Source organism: Osmerus mordax, chromosome 9, assembly GCF_038355195.1.
Source record: "Osmerus mordax isolate fOsmMor3 chromosome 9, fOsmMor3.pri, whole genome shotgun sequence".
Classification (NCBI taxonomy): Eukaryota; Metazoa; Chordata; class Actinopteri; order Osmeriformes; family Osmeridae; genus Osmerus; species Osmerus mordax.
The window spans coordinates 9216832-9243851 of NC_090058.1; the positions used below are offsets into that span (position 1 = coordinate 9216832).

The 27020-nt window shown below is 40.9% G+C and overlaps 3 protein-coding genes across 4 annotated transcripts; all 3 read right to left on the reverse strand.

The window, feature by feature from the left end:
- Window positions 1–288: 288 nt before the first annotated feature.
- Window positions 289–13855, reverse strand: wdr35 (WD repeat domain 35). 2 transcript variants are annotated; one of them, XM_067242941.1, is made up of 28 exons: window positions 13662–13855; window positions 13223–13340; window positions 12181–12252; window positions 11511–11603; window positions 11210–11338; window positions 10637–10770; window positions 10038–10203; window positions 9663–9808; window positions 9149–9274; window positions 8576–8761; window positions 8133–8165; window positions 7989–8049; window positions 7218–7362; window positions 6898–6967; window positions 6590–6643; window positions 6374–6483; window positions 6000–6219; window positions 5704–5784; window positions 5179–5315; window positions 4001–4204; window positions 3666–3812; window positions 3158–3290; window positions 2904–3014; window positions 2552–2716; window positions 2303–2437; window positions 1895–2051; window positions 1199–1439; window positions 289–1064 (listed from the first exon to the last, which is right to left on the reverse strand). In XM_067242941.1, exons 1-28 carry the CDS (start codon window positions 13683–13685, stop codon window positions 914–916), a joined length of 3549 nt encoding a protein of 1182 aa, XP_067099042.1. In that variant the 5' UTR covers window positions 13686–13855; the 3' UTR covers window positions 289–913. The 2 variants fall into 2 exon arrangements, with proteins under 2 accessions (XP_067099042.1, XP_067099041.1); XM_067242940.1 differs by lacking the exon at window positions 8133–8165.
- A 715-nt stretch (window positions 13856–14570) lies between these two features.
- Window positions 14571–19213, reverse strand: matn3b (matrilin 3b). Its single transcript, XM_067243683.1, has 6 exons — window positions 19006–19213; window positions 17551–18234; window positions 17099–17218; window positions 16601–16726; window positions 15077–15181; window positions 14571–14766 (listed from the first exon to the last, which is right to left on the reverse strand). Exons 1-6 carry the CDS (start codon window positions 19211–19213, stop codon window positions 14714–14716), a joined length of 1296 nt encoding a protein of 431 aa, XP_067099784.1. The 3' UTR covers window positions 14571–14713.
- A 1440-nt stretch (window positions 19214–20653) lies between these two features.
- On the reverse strand, window positions 20654–26098 carry odc1 (ornithine decarboxylase 1). The gene is made up of 11 exons (XM_067243336.1): window positions 25995–26098; window positions 24578–24724; window positions 24284–24420; window positions 23815–23988; window positions 23414–23586; window positions 23078–23294; window positions 22715–22798; window positions 22448–22610; window positions 22166–22281; window positions 21640–21854; window positions 20654–21547 (listed from the first exon to the last, which is right to left on the reverse strand). The coding sequence occupies exons 3-11, from the start codon at window positions 24383–24385 to the stop codon at window positions 21409–21411; spliced, it is 1383 nt and encodes a 460-aa protein (XP_067099437.1). The 5' UTR covers window positions 24386–24420; window positions 24578–24724; window positions 25995–26098; the 3' UTR covers window positions 20654–21408.
- Between the last annotated feature and the right edge of the window lie 922 nt (window positions 26099–27020).

Sequence of the window (27020 nt, forward strand, 5' to 3'; positions counted from 1 at the left end):
TGTTTGGGTAGGTGGAGCTTTGCTTCAAAAAAGAGCCCACTTTCTTTTGAAAAGATAGGCTTCGCCATTTCTTCAACTAGCCGATACCCGTACAGCCGCACTTATAATACTACTTCATAGTAAGAGGTGGCAGACATGGTCTATCAAGAGTGAGTTAGATAAATTCCACCTAAAGTTTACAATGTAGCATTACACTGTGTCAATATAATGTAGGCTGTGGGAAGTACTGGTTATTTACCAGCATGATCTATCTGAAAAATGAATACCAAAACACTTCTTTCACTTCAATACATTCACTATATTTTTTTCATATGCAACCAGTATACTTTTGTGTAATAATTTGTGAAAGACAAAGTTACGTGAAAACAAACATTTTAACAGTTACAGAACACCTTTCAGCAAAGTTACACTTACATTTAATATAAAGACAGTTTAGGATACAACTCATTTTGAGTGGATCTACTGATACACCGATGCTCAAGAAAATGCATGAAACTGCAAATGTGTTTTGATATATAATATGATATATAGCCTATACCACGCGATAGTGTTTATTTTAATTTTATAAAATCAATCAGATTTTATGGCAAAACAAGAAACAGAGGATACATGTTCGCATAGGCTACATTCAATGAACAAGATATGTTATGCAAGATATCTAAAATGTAAAAAACAGGGTATTTGTCTGTGAGAATATAGGACAAAATATTTTTAACCCATTGTAAACAAGTTAAGTGACAACATCTATATAGAATCTGGTATCTCGTAAGCCCCATTTTGAAATAGTTGAAGAATACAAATTCTAACTTTCTGTCCCAGGGACCTGTATCAAAACAGGTTAACGTCTAACAGCAAGGAAACAATATTCTCCATCCTTGAAATGACTTCAGATCTGCACAGAAGCCTCTGGATGTCATGACAATGAACTATGACAAAGTGGACAAAAACTATAGCTGCCAATCTCTTGCTCCAAGGCACAGTGCTTACACACACTGCACATCCAGAACTGGTACTCTGAGATGATCCGTCCAGTCACAATGCAAGTGGGCAACTTCCCTAGCGCCCTGACGAGAGAATGGACAGGGATGAGATCATTAACCATATGTATAATCAAGATATAAAGGAACTATATTTTTAAGGCAATTCTCATCATTTTGAAAAGGGCTTTGTACAGACACGAGTGCCTAGCCTCTCTTACCCCTCGGGCTGGCTGTCCAACTCTGACTTGCGGCTGTCCTTGGGGCTGTGCTTGGTAAAGATCTCCAGAGCCAGGTCCTCGTAAAGCTGCCTCTGCTCCAGGCTCAGGCTCTCCAAGGACTCCAGCTTGATGAAGGCCCGAGAGCAGGTGCCGAAGGCCCGGTTGGCCGAGGAACAAATGGCCAACAGGGAATAGATCTCCACTGCAGGGATGATGCCCTCATAATCACGGAGATGGAGAGCTAGTAAGGAAAGACAAGATGAAGTCGTCATGGTGGAATACCAACATATGAAATGTCAAGTATTCATATGTGCACAATATGAATTTGAATTGTTTATCACTTGTATTATTGGTTTTATTGATTTTATGTAAAGCACCTTGAGCTACAATTCTTGTATGAAATGTGCTATATAAATAAAGTCTTAATTACTTACTTACATATATAGACATTTGGCATCTCTGCACACCCCTAAACACTATCTTGAAGTCATTTTCTTACCCTTAAGGTTTGTAACCAACTCTGATTTGGTAAAATGACCCACTGACATTTTCAGGTTCTGCCTACTTAAAAGTACCACACTTTGATCATACATACAGTACATTAATACATTCTAGATAATAACAAGAGAATGGGTGGACTATGCTTCTGCAAACCTGCCTATAAACCTCGGTTCACAATCCCTGTCCAAGGGGTACCTGTCATCATGGCGTTCTCCATGTAGCCATCGTAGAGCTGCCTCTGAGCAAGCAGGAAGAAGTGATAGGCTTCTGCCCCGCGCCAGGCATGGTCCACGATGCGATCATCAGACGAGGTGGCGTCCTCCTCCAGAAGCCCAGCCAGAGCAGACGTGGCCTGGATGGAAACAACACAGAGAAAGGTCTGAGAAAGTAGCTTCACATTTGGCTGGGAATCTTTTGAAATCATATGAAAATCTGCAACAACAAAGAGGCATGATTGATTGTCTGTGTGCCTCAAGTCTTTTAAAAAGTTGTTTCTCATTTCTAAAACGCTAACAACATATACCACCTTTAAAAAAAAAAAAAACTATAATCCAGAAAAAAGCAGCAATTAACAGCAGTCTTTTACCAAGGTCGATAAATTACCTCAGATTTCTTTCCTTTGGCCTGCTGTGATGTCTTCACTTGCCCATGGTAGTTATCCACCAGCAGTGCTGCCAGCACATACAGCTTCTTCACTCTCAGCGGCCTGGTACTTTTCTTAGCCTCCTCATCAGCTATCTAAGAAGGTCACACACAATAGTCAAATAACCACGTTTCATTCCGATTGTAGCGTTACATCGAATATCCCTCCACCATATATTTGATGCCATAGTTGAAATTCCATGAATGTACCTTGAACATGAGTTTGGCTGCATCTAAGAAATGGTGTGCTTTACGGTACAACTCCACAGCCTCCAGGGTCTTATTCTTCTCCAGCAGATGAGAAGCATACTTGGCGAGGAGAGATTTGATCTCTTTCATATTGTGGTTTTTGGCCAACTCGACTGCTTTATTCCACTGTGAACCAGAAGTCAAGAATTAACTTGGCTGTAAATACTAATGAAGCAAATTCTCTGATACAGTGTGTTTGATATTACATGAACTTTAAGATTGGACTACGTTTCCTTAAGCAAATAATAACATCCAAATACACACAATTCATAAAGTTGAAAGATGTGTGAGATCTTGAAGACAAACTCCCTACTTGGTTCAGATGAACACAGGCGTCGACTGCAGCCTTGGGCTGATTGCACTTGAGATAGGCCGTCACGGTCTGTTCACACATGCCTACGGTGACAAACATCTGTCCGATTTCCTACAACACAAAGACGAAAACAGGAGGTTGGCCATGAAATAAATTCTTAACAGAGTAAGCACGGTCACTTCAAAGGGAACCATCAGTCAGGAGTGATTGTGAAGTGTAGTGTTGAGTGTTGGACAAAGTGAAGATGAGCTGACCGGGAGTAGTTTATGGTTCTCTGGAAGGGAATTAGCCAGCCTCTCTAGGCCATCATAGTCCTCCAACATGTAGTAGCTCTCTGCCAGGCGCTCCTGGTTGCGTCCTTGAAGATAGTATTGCACTGCGTTTACCCTAAAGAAAGGATATGAAATGAATATTTCAGCATAAGATGAAGATAGGCTCTTGTCATTCTTCATGTAGTATATGTGGCCTTTGAGGAGAGCTCCTAAATAAACCTATTCACCAAGTAGCTCGAAAATTTTAGAAATTTAGAGCACCTTCCCAAAAAACGGAGTTTGGGGGTGAGGGGCACGGGCTGAATTAGAACATGCACATGCATACAAACACCACTGTTTACATGAAAGAACCCATTTTTTTATATTCATCGATCCCTTTCAATGTAACACAATCATGACCATACAGTACCGGTCCTAGCACATTTGGCGCCCTAGGCAAGATATAGGCTGCCTATGTCGCCTATAGGAAGGACCGGCCCTGTGACCATACCACTTCTGACGGTCTGCAAAGTAGTCCCCGATGGCGTTGTAAGCCTGCTCCAGCATGGAGTCGTCACAGTCCCCTGAGCCTGACTTCAGCAGCTGCAGAACCCTGAACCAGTCACCCAGCTTCATCCTCAAGCTTATGGCTAGATCTCTGAAGGAGACAGGAAAAGCAAGCCAGGGAACATTTGTAAAAAAAAAAAGAAAGAAAAGAAAACAAAGTTGTCTACAGTATCAATAGTTACAGATACTGTACAAAGTATACCACCACATTCACAGGGAATGAAATGACTGTATCAAATATGTTTTTCAGGCACCATGTGGTGCTGTGGAGCATCTTACCTGCGGTCCATGTCCAGGTACATCCTCTCAGCTTCTTCAAAGCGCCCAAAGTAGGCTGCCACCTCGGCCTGTTTCATGGCCTCACTCTGCAGGTTTCCCAGGCGTTTCACAAACTCAATGCCCTGGTAGTCCTTGCAGCGGACGAAGGCCTGCTCTGCAGTCTTCAGGTCCAGCTTCTGGAGTGCAGCCTCGGCCAACAGTCGCCTAGGCGGCAGGAAACAGGATGGCAGGCAAACTACAGTGAAGAAAATGTCTGGCTACTGATTTACTTCTCCCCACCAAAAAAGAAATTGTGAGTGGTATACGATTAAGCTATAGACATGGAGAACCATGCAATTAGTCTCATTTGGTGAAAACAAACATCGTGAACATGTCAGGTTTTCTCTTGGTCCTGGTTGAACCAAACACTATCACAAACAAAAAATGAACATGCAGGGACAAATGACAAATGTATCCAGCAATGACTGTCAAATCTTATACATTAATATTGGTTAGATAATGAATCTCCTTTAATGGAATTTCCATGAACTTTTTTTTGTTTTTGCTTTGCAGGTCGGTTTTCGGAACTGAGGGCAGATGGGGACATTTCAGTGGTTCACAAATTCCTAGTGCTACTGTGAGAATTAACATAGACACACAAACTCCTCTTTCAAGACGTCATTGGGACTTCGGCTACCAAAGCACCACTCTAAATTTCCAAAGCTCCATCGCAGCTGTGTGGGGATTCAAAAATTATATTCTCCGAATATACAGTACCAGTCAAAAGATTGGACACATTTTCCCATCAAAGTTTGGACACATTTTGAATGGGAAAATGTGTCCAAACTTTTGACTGGTACTGTAATTTCAGTCAACGTGAAAGGTAAACAAATGGCTTACCTTCGATGACATGTGCATATGAATACAGAATACAGCAATAAGTCAAAGCAAAATTTACACTGACTGACTGCACTTCCCATTCAAACAAACTTCAGGGAACTGGTAGCATATACCAGAATATAGAGAAAGTCCACCTCTCCAGTGAATCTGCTTTAATTGATCACACTTGACTATCATTGTGAGGGTGGGGTCAGATAGAAATGGTTCAGGATGCTTGCCAAGAATAAAGTGTAGTACAGATGTAGACTCTTTAACAAACTCCATGATGTAAACACGGAGGTAGCTCTGCATGTTTTTACCAGAGTCTAGGGTGAGGATTGTCTTCGATGAACTGGGAAGCGTCGTCGATTCCAACTTTTTCGATCAGAGCACGGCTGTCTCTGAGGGATCGGATCTCAAAGTTGATGAGGTTATCCTTGTTGGGCCGCTCCGGATCCTATGGAGAATATGGTTGAGGAAAAAAGACAACTAAAAGCAGGTTTCAGTGTACTGATACACCACTTAAGACACTGACATGATCTCTTATATAAGCAACATTTATGAGATATATTTTAGAATAATTTAGAATAATCCATCTTTGGTTACAGCTTTGATGTACACCTAGTGGTGTTGTGTTGCTCTGCACCAGTCGTTAAATCAATCCTTTGTTTTGCCCTGAAAACCCTTGTGTCAACTCCCTCTTTGTCCCGGCCCGGAGCGGGTTGTGACACAGCATTGATGAATCAGCATCAATATAGCAGTATATAGATGAGACTGGGTCAGTGTAGAGATTCTGTTACTTTCTCTATTGTATTTATGTGAAAATACAGTGTAAAAATGGGTACCTTCATGATTTCATCCAGCAAGACAGATTTGATTTCCAGGTCGTCAAAATTGCAGATATAGCCTGATGTTTGGATGGGTTCCTGATCATGAGACAGAAAGATAATACAAGAGGCATTTTCAGAACATTGTCAATCAGTGGATGCACCTTGCAGTGAACTGTCACAAAGTGACTTGTCAGTTTTATGACTGTGTTAGTTGTCACGGGTTATTAGAGCAAATTAGGATTTACATAACAGTGGTTGACATTTGTGTGAAGAAAAAAAACATATATTTAAAAAAATTGTTTAAATCTCACCTCCGGGTCGAGATTCCTAAATACATACATCCTGGTCTTCTCCATCATAGCAAACAGATCAGGGTTATCATTCGCCCACTGCATGTCCCAAACATCTTTTCTCTCAAACTTGGACGGGTCCCCCACAGTAAGCGGGCTGCCTGTGCTGTCTCCTGAAGACACGCGCACCTCCAGGTCCAGGAGGGTCAGGACACCTGACACGTCTATTACTGCCAGGCGGCTAAAGACAACACCAAATCAAAGACCAAAAAGTGAATTAAAATGAGCTTGAAACACACTCAAGAAAATTGAACTGATTTCCTGTCCACGAGCCAACCCAAGCCCCGAACACCATTCAGTAATGTTAACAGTACAATGTGCAAGTCAACACTCACCTGGAGTTGCAGTTCAATGAGACATGGTAGGCCCTGTAGTTAAGAGAGTACGTCTGGACCAGAGCCACGTTAGGGAGACTGTATCTATGGATTGTCCCAGACTCACGTCCCTGTGGTCACATGACAACAAACACATATGTGCACACAGTTAAAAACAGGTCGGACTTTTCTAAACGCTCTTATAATTCGACTATGAACAATTGTAGAGGTACCTACCACAATAAGAGTTTTGTCAGTCGCTGTAATGCAGCAAATATGATCTTGCGTTGCCTAAATAGTAAAAGGTGAAAAAAGGTACAGTTGCCATTACAACTTTATCTGATGTGCATTTGCATCTGGGCCTGGGGGGGGCAGACATAGCACTAACACACTATAGCCATGAAGCAGGTAGTAATGAAGTCTTAGTTATCTGCGTTATCACGTGGGATGTCACAATGGATTTTTATAACATTATGGTTGGCCTTTTCCGATTTCAACAAGGATTCCAGTTGAGGTTAAAGTGCTGAGTGGCTGCTGTGACTCACCGTGAAGGCCTTGGCAAAGTCCAGAGCACCCTCCGTGTTCCCTGACGGAGTCTCATCAATGTGGTACACCCTGTGTGTTTGTGGGTGTGTCATGGAGAAAAAGATGGACAGAGAGAGAGGAAAACAGTGTTGGACTGTCCTCTTGGCATGCAGACACGCTTGGCAGGACAGTAAGTCCTTACCAAGCCGGTCCGTGGGCTGGTGTTCCGGTCACCGTCTAGCCATTCTGACATTTGTCACGTTACTGTCAAAACACCCTCACATACAAATGCCAGGCCAATACCATCACTAGGCTTTTGAACGGGCACCCCCCAACACACCTCTCTCTGCCTTCTTTTCTAGTCCGGGACACTTGGTTGATTTCCAGGGCAGTCAGTTTCTTTGCCACGCGGTACTGCCAGGTATAGAAGGCCTCTTTAGACGCAGTGATGACATGAGTCTTTGTCATCGTCACAAACAGTGGATCTAAGAAATGCACACCAACCAAGAGAAAAGAAGAACAGGCAGAAAAATATGACAAATTATGAATTTCAATGGAGCCCAATTGCATCGATATATGATAAGCACAAAACAACCATGTAGTCCGAGACAAAGTCTAGATCCCCCACGCCTGTATTGATTTAGCAGACTCTGATATCTGGAGTTCATTTCAACTTTTCCAGAAGGTACAGTTTGACTCACTTTGAAGGTGCCTGGCATGAGGACTTGGGTAAATGTGGAGCATCAGCCTGGCCTACCTGACAGGAACTAACAAATGCCTGTGAGCCAGACAGATGTCCACCCTTCACTCGCTCTGAGACGCAGTGGGCGCATCAAAGAGATTATTGAAGGTGGAAAAAAACCCAGACTGGCTTTTGAAATGTAACTGTTCAGAAAGAGAGATGCAACATTTACTGATGCATCTCTCGTATTAAACTATTTAAGGCCAAAGACGTTTTCTACTGAACAAAACGTTTTTTTGTTGTTTTTCAATGACAGGATTAAAATTTCCCTCAGTAGTAATATTTTAGTCAACAATATATTAAGAGACAAATATCTACTTTGTATAGCACAAATTGACACGCAATGTAATATTACATTTCTGGACTCACCAATATCAATGTACTTTGAATCCAGTGGAGTCCCAATGGAGTTACAGAGAACCAACACAAACTGCAAAAACATCATTAATAGCCACTTAATGCCAGCGTTGTAACAAATCTGACCACCTTAAATGCATAAGAAGTATACTTTACCAATGCACTCCCCGATTCTAAATCAGCATCCTCCTTTGTAGCAAAGAAGAAGTAGGGCATGCAGAGATGTAAGGACATTATTACAGTACACCAACACGCATGATGGTAATCAGTGGCCAGTGGTGAATCAATGTGATTCCTGAATGACTGTTACTTAGTGAAAAATAGATTAGGATAACATATGATCAATGGGGTAGTAGGAACATTTCCATATGCATTGCATGTTTTTTAATCTGCATATGGCCCTGATCTGAAGTGTGTAGGATATTTTGTTGTGTAGTCCAGGGAACTCTCATGCATGCACCTCATAGTCCCTGACTCTTTCATCTACAGCTGTGCACTTTTAATTCCTTTGAACAAGCCCAGAGTTGGTCCAGATCAGAAAATAATCCTCATATATGCCCTAGTTCTGAGGATGTGACAGCATGAGTACTCTTGTGTACCTGTGGATGTGTGTCGTCTGCTTTGGTGGCCAGTATGCAGAAGTCTCCTGAAGTGGTGATAGACATTAGACTCTTGACGTATTTCACAAACTTCTCATTGTTCTTGGTGTCCCAGAACACCACACAGTACTCTTGTCGGTCTGGTTTTGTGTAGGCGTACACCACTGTGTTGGAACAATAGCCCCACTGTGGACAGAGAAAGACAGAGACAGAGAGAGAGAGACAGAGAGAGACAGAGAGAGAGAGAGACAGAGAGAGAGAGAGAGAGAGAGAGAGAGAGAGAGAGAGAGAGAGAGAGAGAGAGAGAGAGAGAGAGAGAGAGAGAGAGAGAGAGAGAGAGAGAGAGAGAGAGAGAGAGAGAAAAAGAGAGAGAGTTACTGTCAAATAGACAGCAGTCTGCCATTTCCTCTGACTATTTATGCATATTTGGGATTCTCAAACTAGAGATTTTCTGTGTTGTTTAGAATGAATCAGACCTATTTGAATATTATGTTGATATTGCACTTAAGTGGACAGTATTCCTCAGTCAGCAGTGAGGCAGAAAGGCACAGATGACCTTAACCAGAATTATACCTTGTAATCTGGCCTGATGTTGGCAAAGTAAATGTAAGAGTCCACTGCAAGTCCAATACGAAGTCCTCCTCCTTCCCAGGCAACAGCTGTCATCTGCTTCCCAGGAACCTTTAGAGTCCGCAGGTGCTGTCCAAAAACATGGGAATAAAGAATGTCATGTTGGGGCTGATTCTAGAATAATGAATCCCTCAATTCCTTAGATTGTTTTAGATTTGGAAATGCCTCTCATACAGGGTACCAATTCTTGTTTGATTCCCAAAGACACGTATTTGACAGTAACTGTGTCAAAGCATAAATAGATTAATTATTTTAGGTCTACTCGCCTATTTGATTAAATCATGCACTTATTTTGATGTATTTTGCAATGTATGTACTGTACTGCAATAATAGCATTCACAATTATTTATTTTATGAATCCAATAAGGATGCTTATAAAATATGTTTTTCATGAATCAAAGGTAACATCAGGAATGGGCCAGTCTACCGCAAGCAACTACCAAGTGCTGTCTCTCACCTCTCCAAACGGAGTGTAGAACTGAACCACGTTGACCTCTTTGTCCAGGGTGGAGACCCTCAGGGAGCCAGCCACAGCCAGCACGCTGCCACACTGATTCCACTGGATACTGGCCACGTTCATGAGCGTGTCTATGAACACGGGCTCTAATTAGGGGGATAAAATGATGGGTTGAGTTGGGGGTGTGGAGTCCTGACACTTGGTTTCTGAAAGTTATCATGGCCACCCACACTTACCTTTCGACACTGTTTTTTTATTTTATTAAATAACATTGTATTCATTTAGCAGATGCTTTTATACAAAAACTGAACTCCGGTCACCACAAAGTCGCAGGGGGCAGGGAGCAAGGTGTGGGACCCGAGGCCTGAAACTTACTGTCATCACTCTCGTAGCGCATGATCTGGCACCTGCCGTTATGGAAGCAGATGGCCAGACAGGGACAGTCTGGCTCCACGTAGCCCTCAGTCCCTGCGTACCAGTGGATCCCCGCAATGCTGATGACTCCCGTCACGTTGTGAAGACAGTTGAGGGTCATCTTCATCTGCAACACAGCGGCAACCATGACCTGACCGTGTCGGATTACAGAGTCGCTATCTGACACTGATATCTAGTACTTAAGGAGTGAGTACTAGCAATGTACTCACTCCTTATAAAGGATTTTTTTTATCTACATATGTGGGTCTGTATGCTAAATAAAGAAACTGTATGAAATATACCCCCTTACTCCAGTTATGCTACTTGTAATGTGATTTGTTGTGCAACACCAGCTACAGTTAAACTTTTAGCAGTCTTGAATAAGCCAGTGTAGCAACTCTGGCCTTGTTAGCTGAGGTTTGAATGTTCTGAGATTTCAATGATCTCCACCAGTAGTTTCTCCTGTTTTCACATAGACAGTTCAAACAAGTCTATAAATGGTTTTGGGGAAATCACAAACATTAGAAGTGAGACCTAACAAATGCTGTAGGTTGACTTACGATAAAGTTTCCTTGATTATCATAGATGTGTATTTCTCCATTAGCCATTCCAAATAAGAGGATTTTGCTGTCTGGGGACCAAGCCACATGAGCCAGCTGGATTCCCTTTAGCTCCTTTCCCCAGATCCGGTTACCTAAGAAAACAAAATACATTCCTCCATCATAACATTAGTGTACACTCATGTAAAGTTGGACCATAAATTATTTTCTCCTTGTGTACTTTTGACACATTGGTCGTGATCCCCATCAATGAACACTGCAGATGGGGGTCAGATGGCTGAGCGGTTAGGGAATCGGGCTAGTAATCTGAAGGTTGCCAGTTCGATTCCCGGCCGTGCCAAATGACGTTGTGTCCTTAGGCAAGGCACTTCACCCAACTTGCCTCGGGGGAATGTCCCTGTACTTACTGTAAGTCGCTCTGGATAAGAGCGTCTGCTAAATGACTAAATGTAAATGTAAATGCAATGATCAGACACACTGTTTCCAGTTTTAGTCCAGAAGCATTCATACAAGCCTTGAAGATGCTAGGTTGATGTTGAACATGTCCTTGCTTTCCAAAGGCACATTTATTACCATCTACAGATCCAACGATGACAGCACCGTCCTCATAGACGATACAGATCTTCTGGCCATCTGCGTTCCAGCTCATACTCCTAACAACTGACTTGTTCCTGTTGTTGATCATCTCTTCGTACCATGACCCTGTGACACCATTTAGGAAAGCACAAAACACATGTCAGATTGGAAATCAGAATTAAATGCTCTTCTCTGTCACTACATAAAACCCCATTGAAACCGGTTTCCAAAAACCAATTGCAGTGTAAATAAAAACAATGCGTCTGACCAACTGCTAGTAGACCAAACACATACACACCTTTGTAGAGCATCCATACAATAATGAGGCCATTTTGGTCACTGGTGGTGAGCTTCTGGTACTGTTCATTCCAGGTGACAACTTGCACTGCTCCTGTGTCACAGCATTCAACAGCAAATTAGAAGTAACCTATTTGTCGTGGGTTTTTTTGTACAACAAATGAGGGTAACTTAAAATGAACAATTGAGTTTTATGCCACCTTAATAAATAAATAATGAATCGTTATATTAAGCTAGAGTCAATATTGTATTCTGTGTTTAACACAGACAGTAATCTGCGGAAAGTGATACATTGTCATTCAAGCTACTAACAGTGAATTAAATTTTTAGCCTCAGTCCAAAATATGTTGGACATAATATCATAATGTGTACAAATCTAAATAACCCACTCTTTGCTTGTCCAGAATTTATTTTTGATTTTTAGATTTATTTTGAGAAATGCTCTTGCACCTAAAAGAAAGGGCCAGGGAAAGTACCTGATGCTAAGAATAAGGTCTACTCTTGTACAGTTGCATCCCCAAACACATGGTTGTAATCTGCCTCCCAGCAAGAAACTTTCGTTGTGAGAGAAAGGAGCAATGAAGGCACAAAAGCTTCCTATCCATGCATCTTCCCCAAGGTGTTTAACTCAGCTTCCTATCCATGCATCTTCCCCAAGGTGTCTAACTCACCACTATGTCCTTCTAGTGTCTGATTCATTGACAGATTACTGGGTGCTGCAAGCCCTTTGAGTTTTGCATCATCTGTTGAGAAAGAAAAGTACTCAATTATTAAAATCAATACAACTCTCTTATAGTCTTAAATAAATTAATTCAAATATGAGCAACAGCCCCCAAATTCTTGTCTGAACTTTGTAACTTTCTTCCATCTCAAGTTGAATTGATACTGAGCTCATCAAAAAATCTAAGGAGAAAAACCTGCATCGCTGAAGACGATTGGCTGGAAGAGGAATGCTGGAACATAATTGACTGGAAAGTAGCGTGCCACATCAAAAATTAGAAGTGGACATTCCACTGCCACTGAGCTGTCTGTGTAGCTAAACAACTCACAGAGGGCCTCATTATCTAAACGTGTTTATAGGGGACAAAAACTAAACAAATCAGAAAGAAATCATACCATGTTCCTTTAAAATTCAACATTAAAGACATATTGGCTTACCAATAACCTTTTAGCATACAAAGAGGTTTGCTGTTTACAATTGGTGCAAAACAATGCATGAGGCATTAGGGTAAATTAATTGGGTCTTAGATCCTTTTACACTGTTCGTGGTAGGCTTTTGTCCATTCTGATTATTCTGATTAAAGTCCACAATTGTCAAGGCTTTTGATAACAAATCCGACATCTTAAAATCAGGCACATTAATCTACAACAGAGAAAACAGAGGAAGTGTTTCCAGGAACAAGCGGTACCTGGCACTGTTGCACTTTTTGAATGGCATAGCTTGAGTACACGACCAAATCTCATGAAATATTTAGATCTTTTTAACACCAAACTACAGTAAACTACAGTAGCTATTGCCAAACCCACAGAAGTACAATCATATGGGTATTGTGTGTTGTACCACAGTACGACAGTTGTGTTTCCTTGTCTTTTTGTTTGTTAAAATGGTTTTGTGTATGTATTGTGTTGTTTTATAGATTTTGCTACTCAGCCTGGATACACAGCAGATGCCTGGACAATACAGTTTTACGAAATATGAAACTGCATGCTTACCAGTTTGAGTGTCAAGCTTGAGAACTTTAAGAAGACCCTCATCCCCTCCACAAGCTATAAAACCCTGGTCCTTGTTCCAGGAGACACACTTCAGGTGTATGGAGTTGGGGATGGCAATCTGGGACGTTCAGCATAATTACAACATTGTTATTATTAGCAAGCCCTTTGTCACACATAGAAACATAGAGGGCCAAGTTAAGCTAGCTAGAGTACCCAATGTTACACTTATCTATATTAATTTTGGGGGACATGCTAACGTTACAAAGAGAGGTACACAGACAACACAAAGCATTGCCTCCAAGGTTAGCTTGCTCTAATAGTGCTGCGAATAAGATGCGAACTAGCTAACTTTTTAAGGGGTGTAGAAAACGCTCAACCAAATCTCTCAAAATGATTTAATACTGTCAATAAAAAACAACTAGTTAATATGATAGCTTACCTTTTTACTGAGATAAATAAACATCGCTCTGCTATTACCTAGCTATGTAGCTAGCAGTCAAAGTATTACGTTAGTCTGGTTTTCAAATGTTTACTAGTAACCTACAGTAGCACGAAGCTAAATAGATATCAACCACATTACACAAGGCAACCACCACTTTCCAGCTAGCTACATATATGTTCCATTGCGAGAACGCATCGGAAGAAAACACAATTAAGAAATGTTTCCTTAAAGTCTGGAATTTATTCTAAAAAGTAAATAGTTACTGTATTGCTCACTAACACGTTAGCTGATTGCTACCACTAAGGCGTTCCTCGGTATCCAAGGTAACTGTAAACCGGAAACTGTAAAGGCGGTTTCCTTTAGTCCTTTTTGAAGTTGTACGGTTGCAGAAGATATGATTGTGGTAATGGCTTGGGTTCAAACCATTCTTTTCGGTTGTATTCATAACTTATCTTAACTTATCAAGCTAGGAGTAAATACATACATCATTAGCTAAAGGACGTCACTTTTATTAATCCAAGTGCATAAATTCTGGGGCTGCACGTATGCTGACTCAATCGTTCTGACAGGTGGATACCTGTTTAGTGTGTCAGTCAAGAATGTCAGTCTGTTTCTGTGTGTTAAGTACCCTTATTTGAGTTTCATATAAATTATTCGTTAGATAACTAAAAGTAAGACAATATACATTGAACTATTTTAAAATATTCAGTTTTATTTTGTGCAAATATCCAATACCCAATACTCCAGTAAATAATTTGATGTGGCCTCTATTTACCCCACAAGCATAAACAATATAAGACAACGTATTGCACATTATAAACATGTTATTGATCAAGTCAGCTTCAGTCTGAATAGACTTCTATTCCTGGCCATAACAATGGTCATTTGGCCATATTTATGGTCATTTGTTTTGCTGGCACAGTCACAACAACTTAACTTTAAGTCCCTTGAAGTTTTAGCAAGAAGACATACATTAGCCTAGCTGCACTGCTTTTTTTTGTGACACAAAAAAGACAGTGAAGTGCTCAGAATTGTTTCCCGGTCCCACTTCAGAATCCACCGCCATCTTCGAATTGTTGAACTTTCCTGGAAATGTCATCAAGTGGACACAAAGTCAAGGAATTCATGTTTGGTCCTTATACAAAAGGAAACATTGAAATGCAAACCCTTCAAAGTTAAAGGTTTGTCATACAGTATACTTAGCACTGTATAATAACATAATTTATAAAAAAAAAAGTTTATTTAACAATTGAATTATCTTCAACCTTTCCATTCTTTTTCTCAATGACTTCAAAAGAGGTGCTTCTGCAGCAAGGATTTTAGAATAGAAGGACGTCATTCCAGAATGTGTTGACCAGAATCTTTCAAAGGGGAGGGGGATGTATAAGGTTAACTAGACAATTAAAGGATATGTTTGCTGTTGAGATCCTGGATGGTAGACTGGACCTTCTTCTGGAACGCAATCTGGGCTTCACACATGCAGGCATTTTCAGACACCCCACCACCACGCAATTCCTCTGAACAGAGTAAAACAAATGTGTTTGAATTACTATAAGTACTATACTCATTAACATATTGTGCTTACTTACTATTACACAGTAAATACAGTGAAATAATTCAGAATATCACCACTTTCACACATGTATGCCAGATTTCACCTGATGAAATCATGAATTAAAAAGCTTAATATTAAATATACAATAAGAAATGTAACGTACAGTTGAGCCTCCTGCTAATGTTGAGGAATACTTCTTTCAAATGCAATTGATTTCATAGATAGAAAACCTGGTTAGTTCATAAATGTAATTGATGCTCTTTAAAGTATTAAGGGAATTCATTGGTCATTAGCTATACAAAACTAAGTGGCAGTCATATTTCAGGCAAATTATTCAATCAAGTTTATCATGAAAGGATCAAAAAGAAAACTAAAAGTGCATGAATTCAGTTAATCATTTAGTTAGTAATAGGTTCCCAAAAGATGGAAAAACACAATGCAATTTCTGACTGTGATGCATCAGACCAGGAGACACAAGTCAGTCAATTTGCACTGTAGTCCTCTTTTGGGTCCAACTCCTCTTTATTTAAAGCTCCTTATGATCATCGTTTTCAACACTCATTGTTGCTCAGCTATCAATCTTCAGTGCTCCGGTTGAAAAATGAACACTGTCTTATTTACACATGTACACGCTGCACATCTCCACACCTGGGAATACAAAATGAACAGAATGACAGGTTAACTTACACAAACATCAAGTCTTCTCGGAGGACATACAGTCTAATAGATGTCGATGGTCATGTTCCATTCATCAATATGAAAGTTTTTACTACTGTGAAAACTTGTTGAACAGATTGCTCCACATCTTCAGAATTTTTGGTAAAACAACAACAAAATGTACACAATACAACACTCAATGTCAATGGGTGTGGTCTGGTGTGAGTCATCAAAGATGTGGCATCCATTAAGGCAATGAGATGTGGAAACAAGAAATCTCACCATGTATGAATTATACTTCCATGGCGATGCATCTTCCTGGGTCAAGGGGGTCTCAAGTAAATATGCCAAGGGAGGATCTCAATGCAATGCATTGGTTTATTCACCGGGTTCATGTTAAGTCAACTCATTTCTGACTCGATAGCACCTTCCCTTACAAAAACTAACTCTAAATAACACCTATTTAACATTCTTACGTGAGCATGTTTTCTTGTCGGTATTCAACACATAGCCCTCTCGACACTGGCAGTAGTAAGAGGTTTTGTTGTTGATACATATGTGCTGGCAATCATGTCCAAGGGAGCAAGCGTCCACACCTGCAACTAAAGACTTACATATTACTGGCTTAGTCCATCAGCAATGTGATCATAATCTTCACAAAATACTCTATAGCACTTTCCCTTACAAAAACTAACTCTAAATAACACCTATTTAGCATTCTTACGTGAGCATGTTTTCTTGTCAGTATTCAACACATAGCCCTCTCGACACTGGCAGAAGTAAGAGTTTTGGTTGTTGGTACATATGTGCTGGCAGTCATGTCCAAGGGAGCAAGCGTCCACACCTGCAACTAAAGACTTACATATTACTGGCTTAGTCCATCAGCAATGTGATCATAATCTTGCGCAAAAGACTCTATAGCACCTTCCCTTACAAAAACGAACTCTAAATAACACCTATTTAACATTCTTACGTGAGCATGTTTTCTTGTCGGTATTCAACACATAGCCCTCTCGACACTGGCAGAAGTAAGAGTTTTGGTTGTTGGTACATATTTGCTGGCAATCATGTCCAAGGGAGCAAGTGTCCACACCTGCAAACAAAGACTTACATATTACTGGCTTACTCCATCAGGAATGGGATCATAATCTTGCGCAAAAGACTCTATAGCACCTTCCCTTACATGAACGACCTCTAAATAACACCAATTTAATATTCTTACGTGAGCATGTTTTCTTGTCGGTATTCAACACATAGCCCTCTCGACACTGGCAGTAGTAAGAGGTTTTGTTGTTGATACATATGTGCTGGCAATCATGTCCAAGGGAGCAAGCGTCCACACCTGCAAACAAAGAATCTTACATATTACTGGCTTAGTCCATCAGCAATGTGATCATAATCTTGCGCAATGGTTATAATGATTTGATCATGATTTGATTAATTCTTAGTTGATAATACAAAGTGTATGAGTAAGCAAGACTACTACACATAATCACAAGAAGTATTGTTTTAGAAAAACTATTTTACTACACATCTAAAGTTGTCTTAGGGTAACGGTCCTTGAGGGCTGTAGAAATCGTTCTTCTAGATCCCTGAATCTCTTATGGAGGGACTTCTCATCACATGAATGTGCATCCTGTCTGCAAGCAATAAAGTGATGTAGCTGTAGCTCACCTTCAGCCCACAAGGAGTCATTTTCCCTAGGAGGACTTTCAAATGTGTCTTGAGTGGAAGACGCACCATTGTCTGCATTCATTATGGGTTCTGCTTCTGTTTCCTTACCACACAAGGTCTCCCTAAACTTGGACGTGAGTTTCTCAATGACCCCATAGGTCTCCACATAGAAGACATGCTCTTCCAGAGGGAGGCTGGCCATGAGACGGAGAGACTGCATGTCAGCCCTGTCCACACCTACTGCATACATTTCAATTCCTGATGAGCGCGCCAAGGCGGCCACCTCTTCTACCGTATCCTGGGGCCTGCCGTCAGTCACAATGATGCCCACCTTGGCGATGCTCTGTGATGTGGGACGGGCCCCAGACTCCTCCGTGAAGACTTGCTCCATGGCAGTTTTGATGGCAAGACCCGTCATGGTGCCGGTGGACAGGGGATCGATCCGGCTGAGGGCCTGCTTCAAGCTTGACTTGTCCGTGTGCGTCTTGAGTAGGAACTCGATCTCTACTGTACTGGCATAGTTGACGACAGCCACTCTCGTGGAATCCATGCCAATATCCAGTGTGTCCACCATGTCGGTCAAAAAGATTCTGACCTTCTCAAACTCTGCAGGCCGAACACTACGGGAGCTGTCTATGATGAAGACCAAGTCCAGAGGTCTGCTTTTGCAGTGCCTTCCTGACCCTTTAAGTAAAAAGATGTTTCATGGTTGTAGGCTTTCTTTTAGGTTTGGGCATTTACAATTAATACAAAAATCAAGTACAAGAATATAAACTATATGTAAGAAAGGAAATGTGTTTCTGGGAAGAGGCCACATTTCACCTCAGAAGAAAGTCAATGAATGATAGTTTTAAGGTATGAATTATTTAACCATATTGGCACACATGAACAACAATTGAACATCAGTGTTGATCAGACACTCTTTTAGGCAAATGCATCATGGGCATTGAACACACATATTCTCTGGATATGATTAATAGACAGAAAACGTGTGTATTCATACTCCTGCATATTCCTTAAAGGAATGTAACCAATGTACTAGTCATTATAGGGTGTAAAGGTCACCAGGGGTATCAGGACCAGCTGCCAAATGGAAGGGTTTTCTGTTGCTCCCATTTCCGTGGTACCACATGACAATTGGGTACCATAAAACCAATAATTATGGCAGTTTATTTTTGTCCCCAAGTAAATAAGGGTGGAAGAGTGGAACAGAATACATTTCCTAATGACTAACCTCAAACAAATTGAGACGTATGTAGCTCGTTTAAATCATGTATAAAACAGTTTCTTTCAGCCAACTGAATTTTTTTATAACAAGGTAATAATAACTTAATCTTGAAAATAAATGTTAGAGATGCCAAGGCGCAGTGGCTCTGCGCGTTGATCATCATGCGCAAAACCCGTGCGTAAGGATGCTCGGTGAATTTAATTAAATTAAAAATAAAATTAACCAACCTGTTGAATCAAGAGCATTCTGGAATATCTGAGTCTGTAGTTGAACAGGTCGACGGACGCTCTTTGGAATCTGTTGCGCCAGGTCAGGACTGTCAGCGAGGTACTGAGATTGATATCCATACCGTCGGTTCGTTCCTTTCACCTCTAAACCAAGAATGGACACGACCCAAACAAGTCCACCGATAACAGATGCTGTCTTATAGCCCATTGTTGAGTTTTGATTCGTCTCGAGAATAACTTGATTTCTGAAAGATCAGCTCTCTCAGGGCAATTTTAATCATCCATGCTCGACACGTGGGATATGATTGTCCAATCGAATTTGAGATGGGCTAAATAAATTTAAAAAAAAACGGGGGGGGGGGGGGGGATTGGGACATCGTAGCAGTGGGGTGCATGTTTAGAAAATGAGGTTGGCAAACACATCCAAACATTGTTACTAGCCTATGTAGTCATGAGAGATGAACAGTTAAAGTTTTCAGTTATGTGCAGACAATCATACGTTGTCAATAGCCTCATTTTGGTAATATTACTGATAGTATTTTTATTGTTCGGTCTCTGTGTCACCAATAAACAGCATTTGATATGACTTGCTACTTCTATTTAATGACAAAATACATAGCCTAGGCCCCTAGTTTATCCGACCAATCCACCAACACTTCCTGAATAATGCACTCTAGACTCTCTTGTTACATGTTGATATTGTAGGTTTCACAAAGACTATAGCCTACGCATAGCGTAACAAACTCCAAAATAATATATTTCAGGAGCAAATACACGATTGCCATTTAGCTGTACAATGGGGATCTCTAGTGGCACGTTGAGGTAATAAGAAAAAGTAGGTAACATAGCTGAAGACAAATCAACAAGCAATAATTCTTACACTTGAACATTGAGTAACTTCAAAACTAGCTACTGCAGCCTACAAATTACTCACGGCTAATCATTTGATGTGACAGCAATCAAGTTGTAGCCTGGACGTGAGCAAAAAGTTGTCCAGAATGCTAAATAGTTTAACTTGTAGGCCTGACCTGACACCATGTGTAATCAATCACTTCGATTCAGTTCTGTGATTCAATTCTGCAATTCATTTTAAGAAACGTATAGTACTGTAGGCCTACTGCAGTTTGTAGAAATGTAGCCTATTCTATTAGCGATGCTTACAAGGTGAATGGCTGACCGACACTTCTAGGTCTGGTTGTTTTGGTATGAGGCTTCATGAACATTTAAGACAGGAGTGTAAACTAAGTTGCACGATGTGTGACAAGAGGCCAGCAGCATGGGAGCCTCAGCACTGTCTTCAAAGCCTTGTTGGATTGGTTGAATTACAGACTGAATATGTGAATTTGGAATCAAGTAGCTCCTAGTCACTAGGATGTACAATGTAATCATATTACAACTTGAAAATGAATTCAATAGGATTCTTATATCCAGCATTTTGCCTTCCTGACTAATGGTCATAAGTTCTTAAAATGGAATTCAACCAAACCTGCATTACCTACAATTAGTAACAACTACTTAATACAAGTGTGTATATAAGTTGCTGAACAAAAAACATTTAAATTCAGTCTTAATCTAATAAATTTATTGGAATACATAATACTAACTAAATAATTACTACATGGTGTTGAAAGACCACAAAAGACAAATGTGCAAGTCAGCTTTGCAGCTAGATTTTATTTACAAAAAAAAATACAAAAATTTAAAAAAAGTTTCCATAGGAAAGCGATACAAATGTGCAGTCCCATCTCATCCATTTAAATATCCAGATGTTTCGTTTTAATTAAGTTACTTAATATTAAATCTAAAATAGTTACTAATTGACTTGCTAAAATCAAACTAAAACAGAAAATACATATAAAAAAGGAGAAGAGGAGAGGGAACAGTTTGCTTGTTAGGTCCCTGTATTTAAAAAGGGGTTCTGTAATAAAGTGGAGACCAGAGGAAATTTATCTTAGCAGCCATTCCCAGAAGAAAACCCTCCCTCTAACAGCCTCTAAGAGTCATGGGTAGTAGCATTAGTAAAAGAAAAGTCAAATCAACTGTAAGGAAGGCATTCAGGGAGTTGCAGATTACTATTGTAGCAATTTTGCATTGCAATGAAAATAGTTTTTAATCATGGTGCAGTACTTGAATAAACCATAAAAATCTCTGTAAGAACTAACTGACTAACACTCTGGAGAATATACCCATAGTGACTTTCAGAGGGGTATTCAGCTTCACTTCAGGACTAGATCTCCATCTTTCATACAGAATAAAAGAATTGTGCGCCTACATGCCCCTCTCGTTCTCCTGTCAAGTAATTGGCCCTTAAAAAAAATGGTCAAATGAAATACAAAATAATAGAAAAAAAAGAAACATTGACAGACACAGGATTCAGAGGCCCGGAGAGTGGCAGTGTGCCTGTTAGATAACATGGGTGGTACAGGGCTTGGCTGGGAGCTCTATGCCACTCTCACGGCCACAACCAGATGGAACCCCACCGGGACACGCCTCCTCCGTGGAAAAAATCATACCATGGTCACGGATCTGCTGCACATATTTCCTGCACAGAACGAGAGAAACAGAAGAATGTAGAAGATTCCAAATGGAAATTACAGCCATTATTATTATTATTACTTCATAAAGAATATTTACCAAGAGGCCCGGGACATGATGTTGTATATGTCAGGTTTCTGGAAGCCGTTGAAGGTGGAGGATGCGGCTACAGTATAGGCCCCCATGTTTTCAAACAGCATCCAGTCTCCCAGCTGCATGTCTGGCAGGTAGCACTGCTCCACGATGCGGTCCAGACCGTCGCAGGTCGGCCCCCAGATGCTGCAGGGAAACATGCGCTCCTCTGGCTTCGGCTTCTGCAGGAGGGGGATTCAGAAGGCGTTAACATCATGGACAGCAACTTGGCAGGGACTGAGGTCATGAGGAGCAATAATCACTTTTGGGGGAGGTGGTGTCACTTAAATGCAAAGCATCAGGAAAGCACAAAGATTACACAAATTAAGGTGCCTAAAAATCAACCTTTTTTTCCCTCCAGGTTTAAAAAAAAAACGGGTATGTAAAAATCAATAATAATTGATCAACAAATGAACCATTTTATTGTGATGCATTGCAGTAGTCATCAGCCAGCCCTACTAGAAACGCCAGGCAGTGGTTTGCTTGAGCGTACCCTGTGCAGCGTTGGCAGGCAGTGAGCATGGTCATACAGGATGCAGTTGAAGGACCCGTAGACACCATCATTAACGTAGTACATCAGAGTCCGGTCGTTGGTCCCCTCGTCTTCCTCTGAAGCAGAAAACCAGGTGACATGGATGTTTAATCATCAGGAGAATCATTGATAAAAAGGCATTTATGAGACGTACAAGTATGTGAATCATAGCAGTTTGTTAAACATCAGTATGTAAACAGAGTAGAGGTGTGTGTAAGAGTTTTGCCCTTTCTCTGTGCATACCGTCAGAGGCTGACTGCTCATTCATGATGACCTTCTTGGCAATGATGTTGACAGCCAGCGTGTAGGCAGAAGCCACATAGTAGCGGCCTGGCTCAGCGATGATTCTGACCCCAGAATCAACAGGGAAATATTTGTCCAGTGCCGGATTGATGACATTGGTGATCTAAGAAGCAAATAATTCAAAATTGAGCGAGTATCCTAGTGGGCATGTACTGCAGCCCTCACTGTACAAGTCCAACTATCTGAAACTAAGTGAATAAAACATACATCCTCAAACTTCAGTTTGACGTCCTCAGACCCAGGGAATCCACCCCCAATGTCCAGCAGGTGCATGTTGTAGCCCAGCTCAGCCTGAAGACAAGATGCAAAAGTTAACCTTTGACCAATCTGGGCTTGTTGCACAGTTAATATACAAGTCCATATGCATGGAGAACCTAACTCTACACTAAAGTGTGATGTAATCATCTACTACATATGACATTCATTTAGCAGACACTTTTAAAACAAAGCCACATACATGTAGTGCATACAGAAAGAACACTAGAAAAATCAAGGATCAGAAGTGCATAGTTCTAATAGTATTTCCAGTTACTTATATTTCAAGATGACCAGGAAAATGAGAAGACTCACCGCCATGTCGAATACACAACGTGCGTCAGATATGGCCTGTGTGTAGGTGTCTGGATCAGTACACCCGCTGCCCACGTGGAAACTGACGCCGATCACGTCCAGGCCCAGCTCTTGAGCTCGTTCCAGCAGGCCTCGCGAAGCCTTCAGGGTGGCCCCAAACTTGACGCTCAGACGGCACACAGCCTTGGAGTCGTCTGTGGCGATGCGCAGCACTAGTCTGAGGGGGGGAGGGGGGTCAGGGCAGAGGGTCAGGGCAGATGGTGGTGGTGGTGGGTAGATAATGGTAAATCATGCATTTCAGGACAAAGGTAGCAGAGGGAGGAGGTGTTTGCTTACTTGGCGTTTTCATGGCACCTCGCCACTTTCATGAGTTCCACTTCACTGTCAAAGGTCATCATTTGCACACCATGTGCTGACGCGTACTTGATTTGAGACACCTGTTTGCATGGATTTGCATAGATGATCCTGCTTGGGTCCACACCAAGGGACTGGACGAGGTGAATTTCAGTCTGTGGAGCAGAACAAACGAATCTAACTTAGAAAAGGATTATGGTGCTTAGACTGGTGAATTTCATGGTCTTTTTACATAGAATGTCTTGGGCCTAACACCTTGTTCAGCCTTTTGTATGATAGTACATTTAAAACAAATATATAGCACAAATATACAGTGCCCCACACTGACAATGATTCAAATGTTCAGACGTCAAGGCCCATGATGATGTCTAACGTTTACACACCTTACTAGCGCAGTCAAAACCAGCACCCAAAGATGCCAGTGTCATAACGACAGCCCGGCTGTCGTTGCACTTCACAGCATAGAAGGGCATGACCCGAGGCAGTGCCCGTGCCCAGCGCAGATGCTTCTTCAACACATCGCCCAAGTCGCACACGTAAAACGCATCTTTATCATCCTGATTTGGGGGAAAGGAAGGGCGGGTTACTCCACAGAAAAATATGGAACAAATGCACAGCATTCACAGATTCTACAACTCCCAAGGCCAATTTCTCCCCAATTATTTACAGGCCAGTCTATGTATGTCTGCACCTGGGGGGGGGGGCTAATTATGGTGCCAGTTTGAATTAAGTAAATGGTCTGTTAATTCCCAAGGTTGTCATTCTAGAAAACATGCTAGTAATCTCTGACATGTCAGTTCATATGCTGACTCTCCTAAATGAAACATTTGAGAAGCATGGAAGGCGCCTCACCGAATTGGATGACTCGTTGAGTTTCTGCTCAACAATGTCACGGGCGCAGAATCCCTCCTCTAGGAACGTGAAGTCAAAATCAGCAGGAGTGAAAGTGTTCATGGTCGCAGAGTAACTTTTGTGGTCACAAAAAGAAACTGGGGGAGAAAGGGGAAGAGAAATGTTTTAGTAATACTTGTGCTAATTTCAGTTGGCTTGTTAGCCAGGTAACAGTGACTTACAGGCTACTGTAAATTTATGAGAGCTAGCAAATGCTTAAACATTAGTATCTGGCAGGTTACAAAGGACACTTACTTTGACACAAACAGATGGAATTTGGCAAACCCTTAATCAGGTGCAAAGCAGCCAAGGTGGTTCTCCAGTGAAGTTGAAACCTTTCAGATAAGACTCGAGGCCGGGGCCTGCAGAGTAGCCAGTGTGTGCTTTCCTAAAGCAATTTGTCTGTAAAACAAAGACAACACAGGATTTCATAAAGCAGACATAAATCCAAGGCTGTAGGTCCAAGGTCTTCATAGTATGTACTTTGTGGCAGTGTCCTAAGGTTTTGAAATTACACTAACGATCTGTAAGAATAAATAGTGTGAGAGGCAATCTGGGCGTTTCCGTGTGTGAGCAATTATGGGTTAACTTCATCTAGGAGTGTTCTTCCCACCCAATGACAACTTCATGAATTACATTATTCAGTGTGAAAAGGGATCACATGGCGGACAAGTAATTACTCCTAGCCTTAAACAACCCATATATTCCAACCTTACGACTGACTAACATGCGGTAATAGTCACATTTTAATTCACTTCGGCCCATTTATTGTAATTGCCGGTTAAAGCAGAACTTTCCTAAACATGGATTTTAATGTCGATAAGCATTGACCTATTAAGTTTAAGCAACGAATAAGAACGATAATGATCCGTATATGTCCTTTACCAGATTTAACTGGCAGAATGAGTTGGCAATCACTATTGAAATAGACGACCTCGCTAATCAAAATTATATTATTTTATTTCATTAATAACAAATCACATGAAACTGATTTGGAGTAGCCTGCATTATGTAAGCATAAGTCATAAATCAAGGTAGAAAAAAAAACTTTTCTAAGATCGAGAAACCTTGCCCAACACAAGGGAGGCCACCTCGACAGTACCGGTAAAGCCGGAAATTACGGAAGGGCGCGATTTCAAGTGTCCAATGGTGGGAGGTGGAAAGAAAGCCAACCAACGTTCTGACGTAGCCAAGTTCGCTCCTTAAAATAAAAATGGTATGAGCTTTCCTATAAAGCAACACGTCATGTCAAATTACCAGGACACGTACGCTGTTCTTTTACTACCTATTACGGACAGTTCTTTGTTCTACTACAGTAGCGTTACTCTTAACCTTTCTCATTGCCGTCTTTGCCGCTACTCTCGTGCCTTCCACCGTCTCATGATCTGTAGCAAGATGAGCTAGCTATTATGACTAATATTATATGTGTGACCAAATACTTGTAAATAGTCAAACAAATCATTAAACCATAGTAAGAGTTCATCGTAAAGTATTTTTGGTACATTTGGAAGCTCAAGTAATAAGTGGAACACGAGTATGAAACTAGACAAGCAACGTGGGCAATTCATTGTGAAGGGTGAATTGGCAGTTGAGTCTGACTACCCCACACTAGATACGCAAATAAACTAGAAAGTGGACATGAAAATGTCGAGTAAACATTGAGAAGGCTTACCTTAAAAAGCATTTACAAAGAGTTTGTCCATTAGATCAGGATCCTTGGATTAAAACAGTTCGATTCCACAGCAGTCCGTACCGTCTCCGCTTCTCTAGTCTGTAACTGAAGTGAAAACCGGCATTGGACAGCGACAGTATTTATAGTGATGACGTTTCCAAGGCAACGTACCAGCTGAAACCGGCCTTAAGTCTACGTATGAACCGGTTTAGTCTTGTCTTTGGAACCATGTGCTCCTCTGGGGAAAGAAAATGTGAAGACTATTGAGATAGCTAGACAGGAACATGCGGATTCCTCTTTAATGATAAGGTATAGGAAACGCTGTTATTATGTGACGCTGCAACATGAATTTGGAACTAAAGTACTTTTGTGCTTTCTTTACTCAACTATCAACCTCAATATAAAGTGTAATTAAAATGTATGTGCTTATTTATATACAGTAGTTTACTGTGCTGAAGTCTAAAGGCACACATTTAAAGGCACACATTAAAAAAGCAAAGATGCTTTAACAAATAATGAAATGAAAAGAGTAAACAAAAATGTTCTCAACATTGTAGTTTATACTGTCGCACAAACACAAAAGACAAAACATATATAAATCAATATTCATGTTAACAATCTTAAGTGCCTAAGACTCCTGCTGTATGTTTTCACAATTCCAAAACACAAATCCAAGAGTGGCAGTTTTTCATAAAGGTGTAAAAATAATTTGGTTCTCTCTTTAGTCATAGCTAAAGCACCTTGATATGTAAAATCAAACACACTTTCTCACTTATGAGAGTAGAACTTGCAACCATGTAGGCCGATGGAAGAAATGATCACCAAATTACACTTAAATTCAGAAATCCTTCATATGTAGTTGGAAACTGACACATACACCTGTGTCACAGATGAAGATGAACAACTCTGGAGTCTTGTTTGTGGTTCACATGTCACATCATCTGAATTATGATGAGTAAAGATTATACAGTGAATTTAATCGAGTAAATCTAAATGCAATTCAAAATCTGCCACCTGGAAGAGTGT

Bases quoted from the DNA above. Each gene is read 5' to 3' on its own strand.
- odc1 (XM_067243336.1), bottom strand. From the start codon at position 24,385: ATGAACACTTTCACTCCTGCTGATTTTGACTTCACGTTCCTAGAGGAG. The intron at 23,587-23,814 runs GTGTGTAAACGT...TCTGCTCCACAG, and splicing joins GTTTTGACTGCGCTAGTAAG to ACTGAAATTCACCTCGTCCA. The intron at 23,295-23,413 runs GTAAGCAAACAC...TCCCCCCCTCAG, and splicing joins AGGTGCCATGAAAACGCCAA to ACTAGTGCTGCGCATCGCCA.
- wdr35 (XM_067242941.1), bottom strand. From the start codon at position 13,685: ATGTTTATTTATCTCAGTAAAAAG. The intron at 12,253-13,222 runs GTAAGCATGCAG...CTTTCTCAACAG, and splicing joins CAAGCTTGACACTCAAACTG to ATGATGCAAAACTCAAAGGG. The intron at 9,275-9,662 runs GTGAGAGACAGC...GTTTTTGGACAG, and splicing joins TCTACACTCCGTTTGGAGAG to CACCTGCGGACTCTAAAGGT.
- matn3b (XM_067243683.1), bottom strand. From the start codon at position 19,213: ATGGGCTATAAGACAGCATCTGTTATCGGTGGACTTGTTTGGGTCGTG. The intron at 18,235-19,005 runs GTTGGTTAATTT...TTTTACTTAAAG, and splicing joins GAATGCTCTTGATTCAACAG to GGTCAGGAAGGCACTGCAAA. The intron at 16,727-17,098 runs GTAAGAATATTA...GTAAGTCTTTAG, and splicing joins CGACAAGAAAACATGCTCAC to TTGCAGGTGTGGACGCTTGC.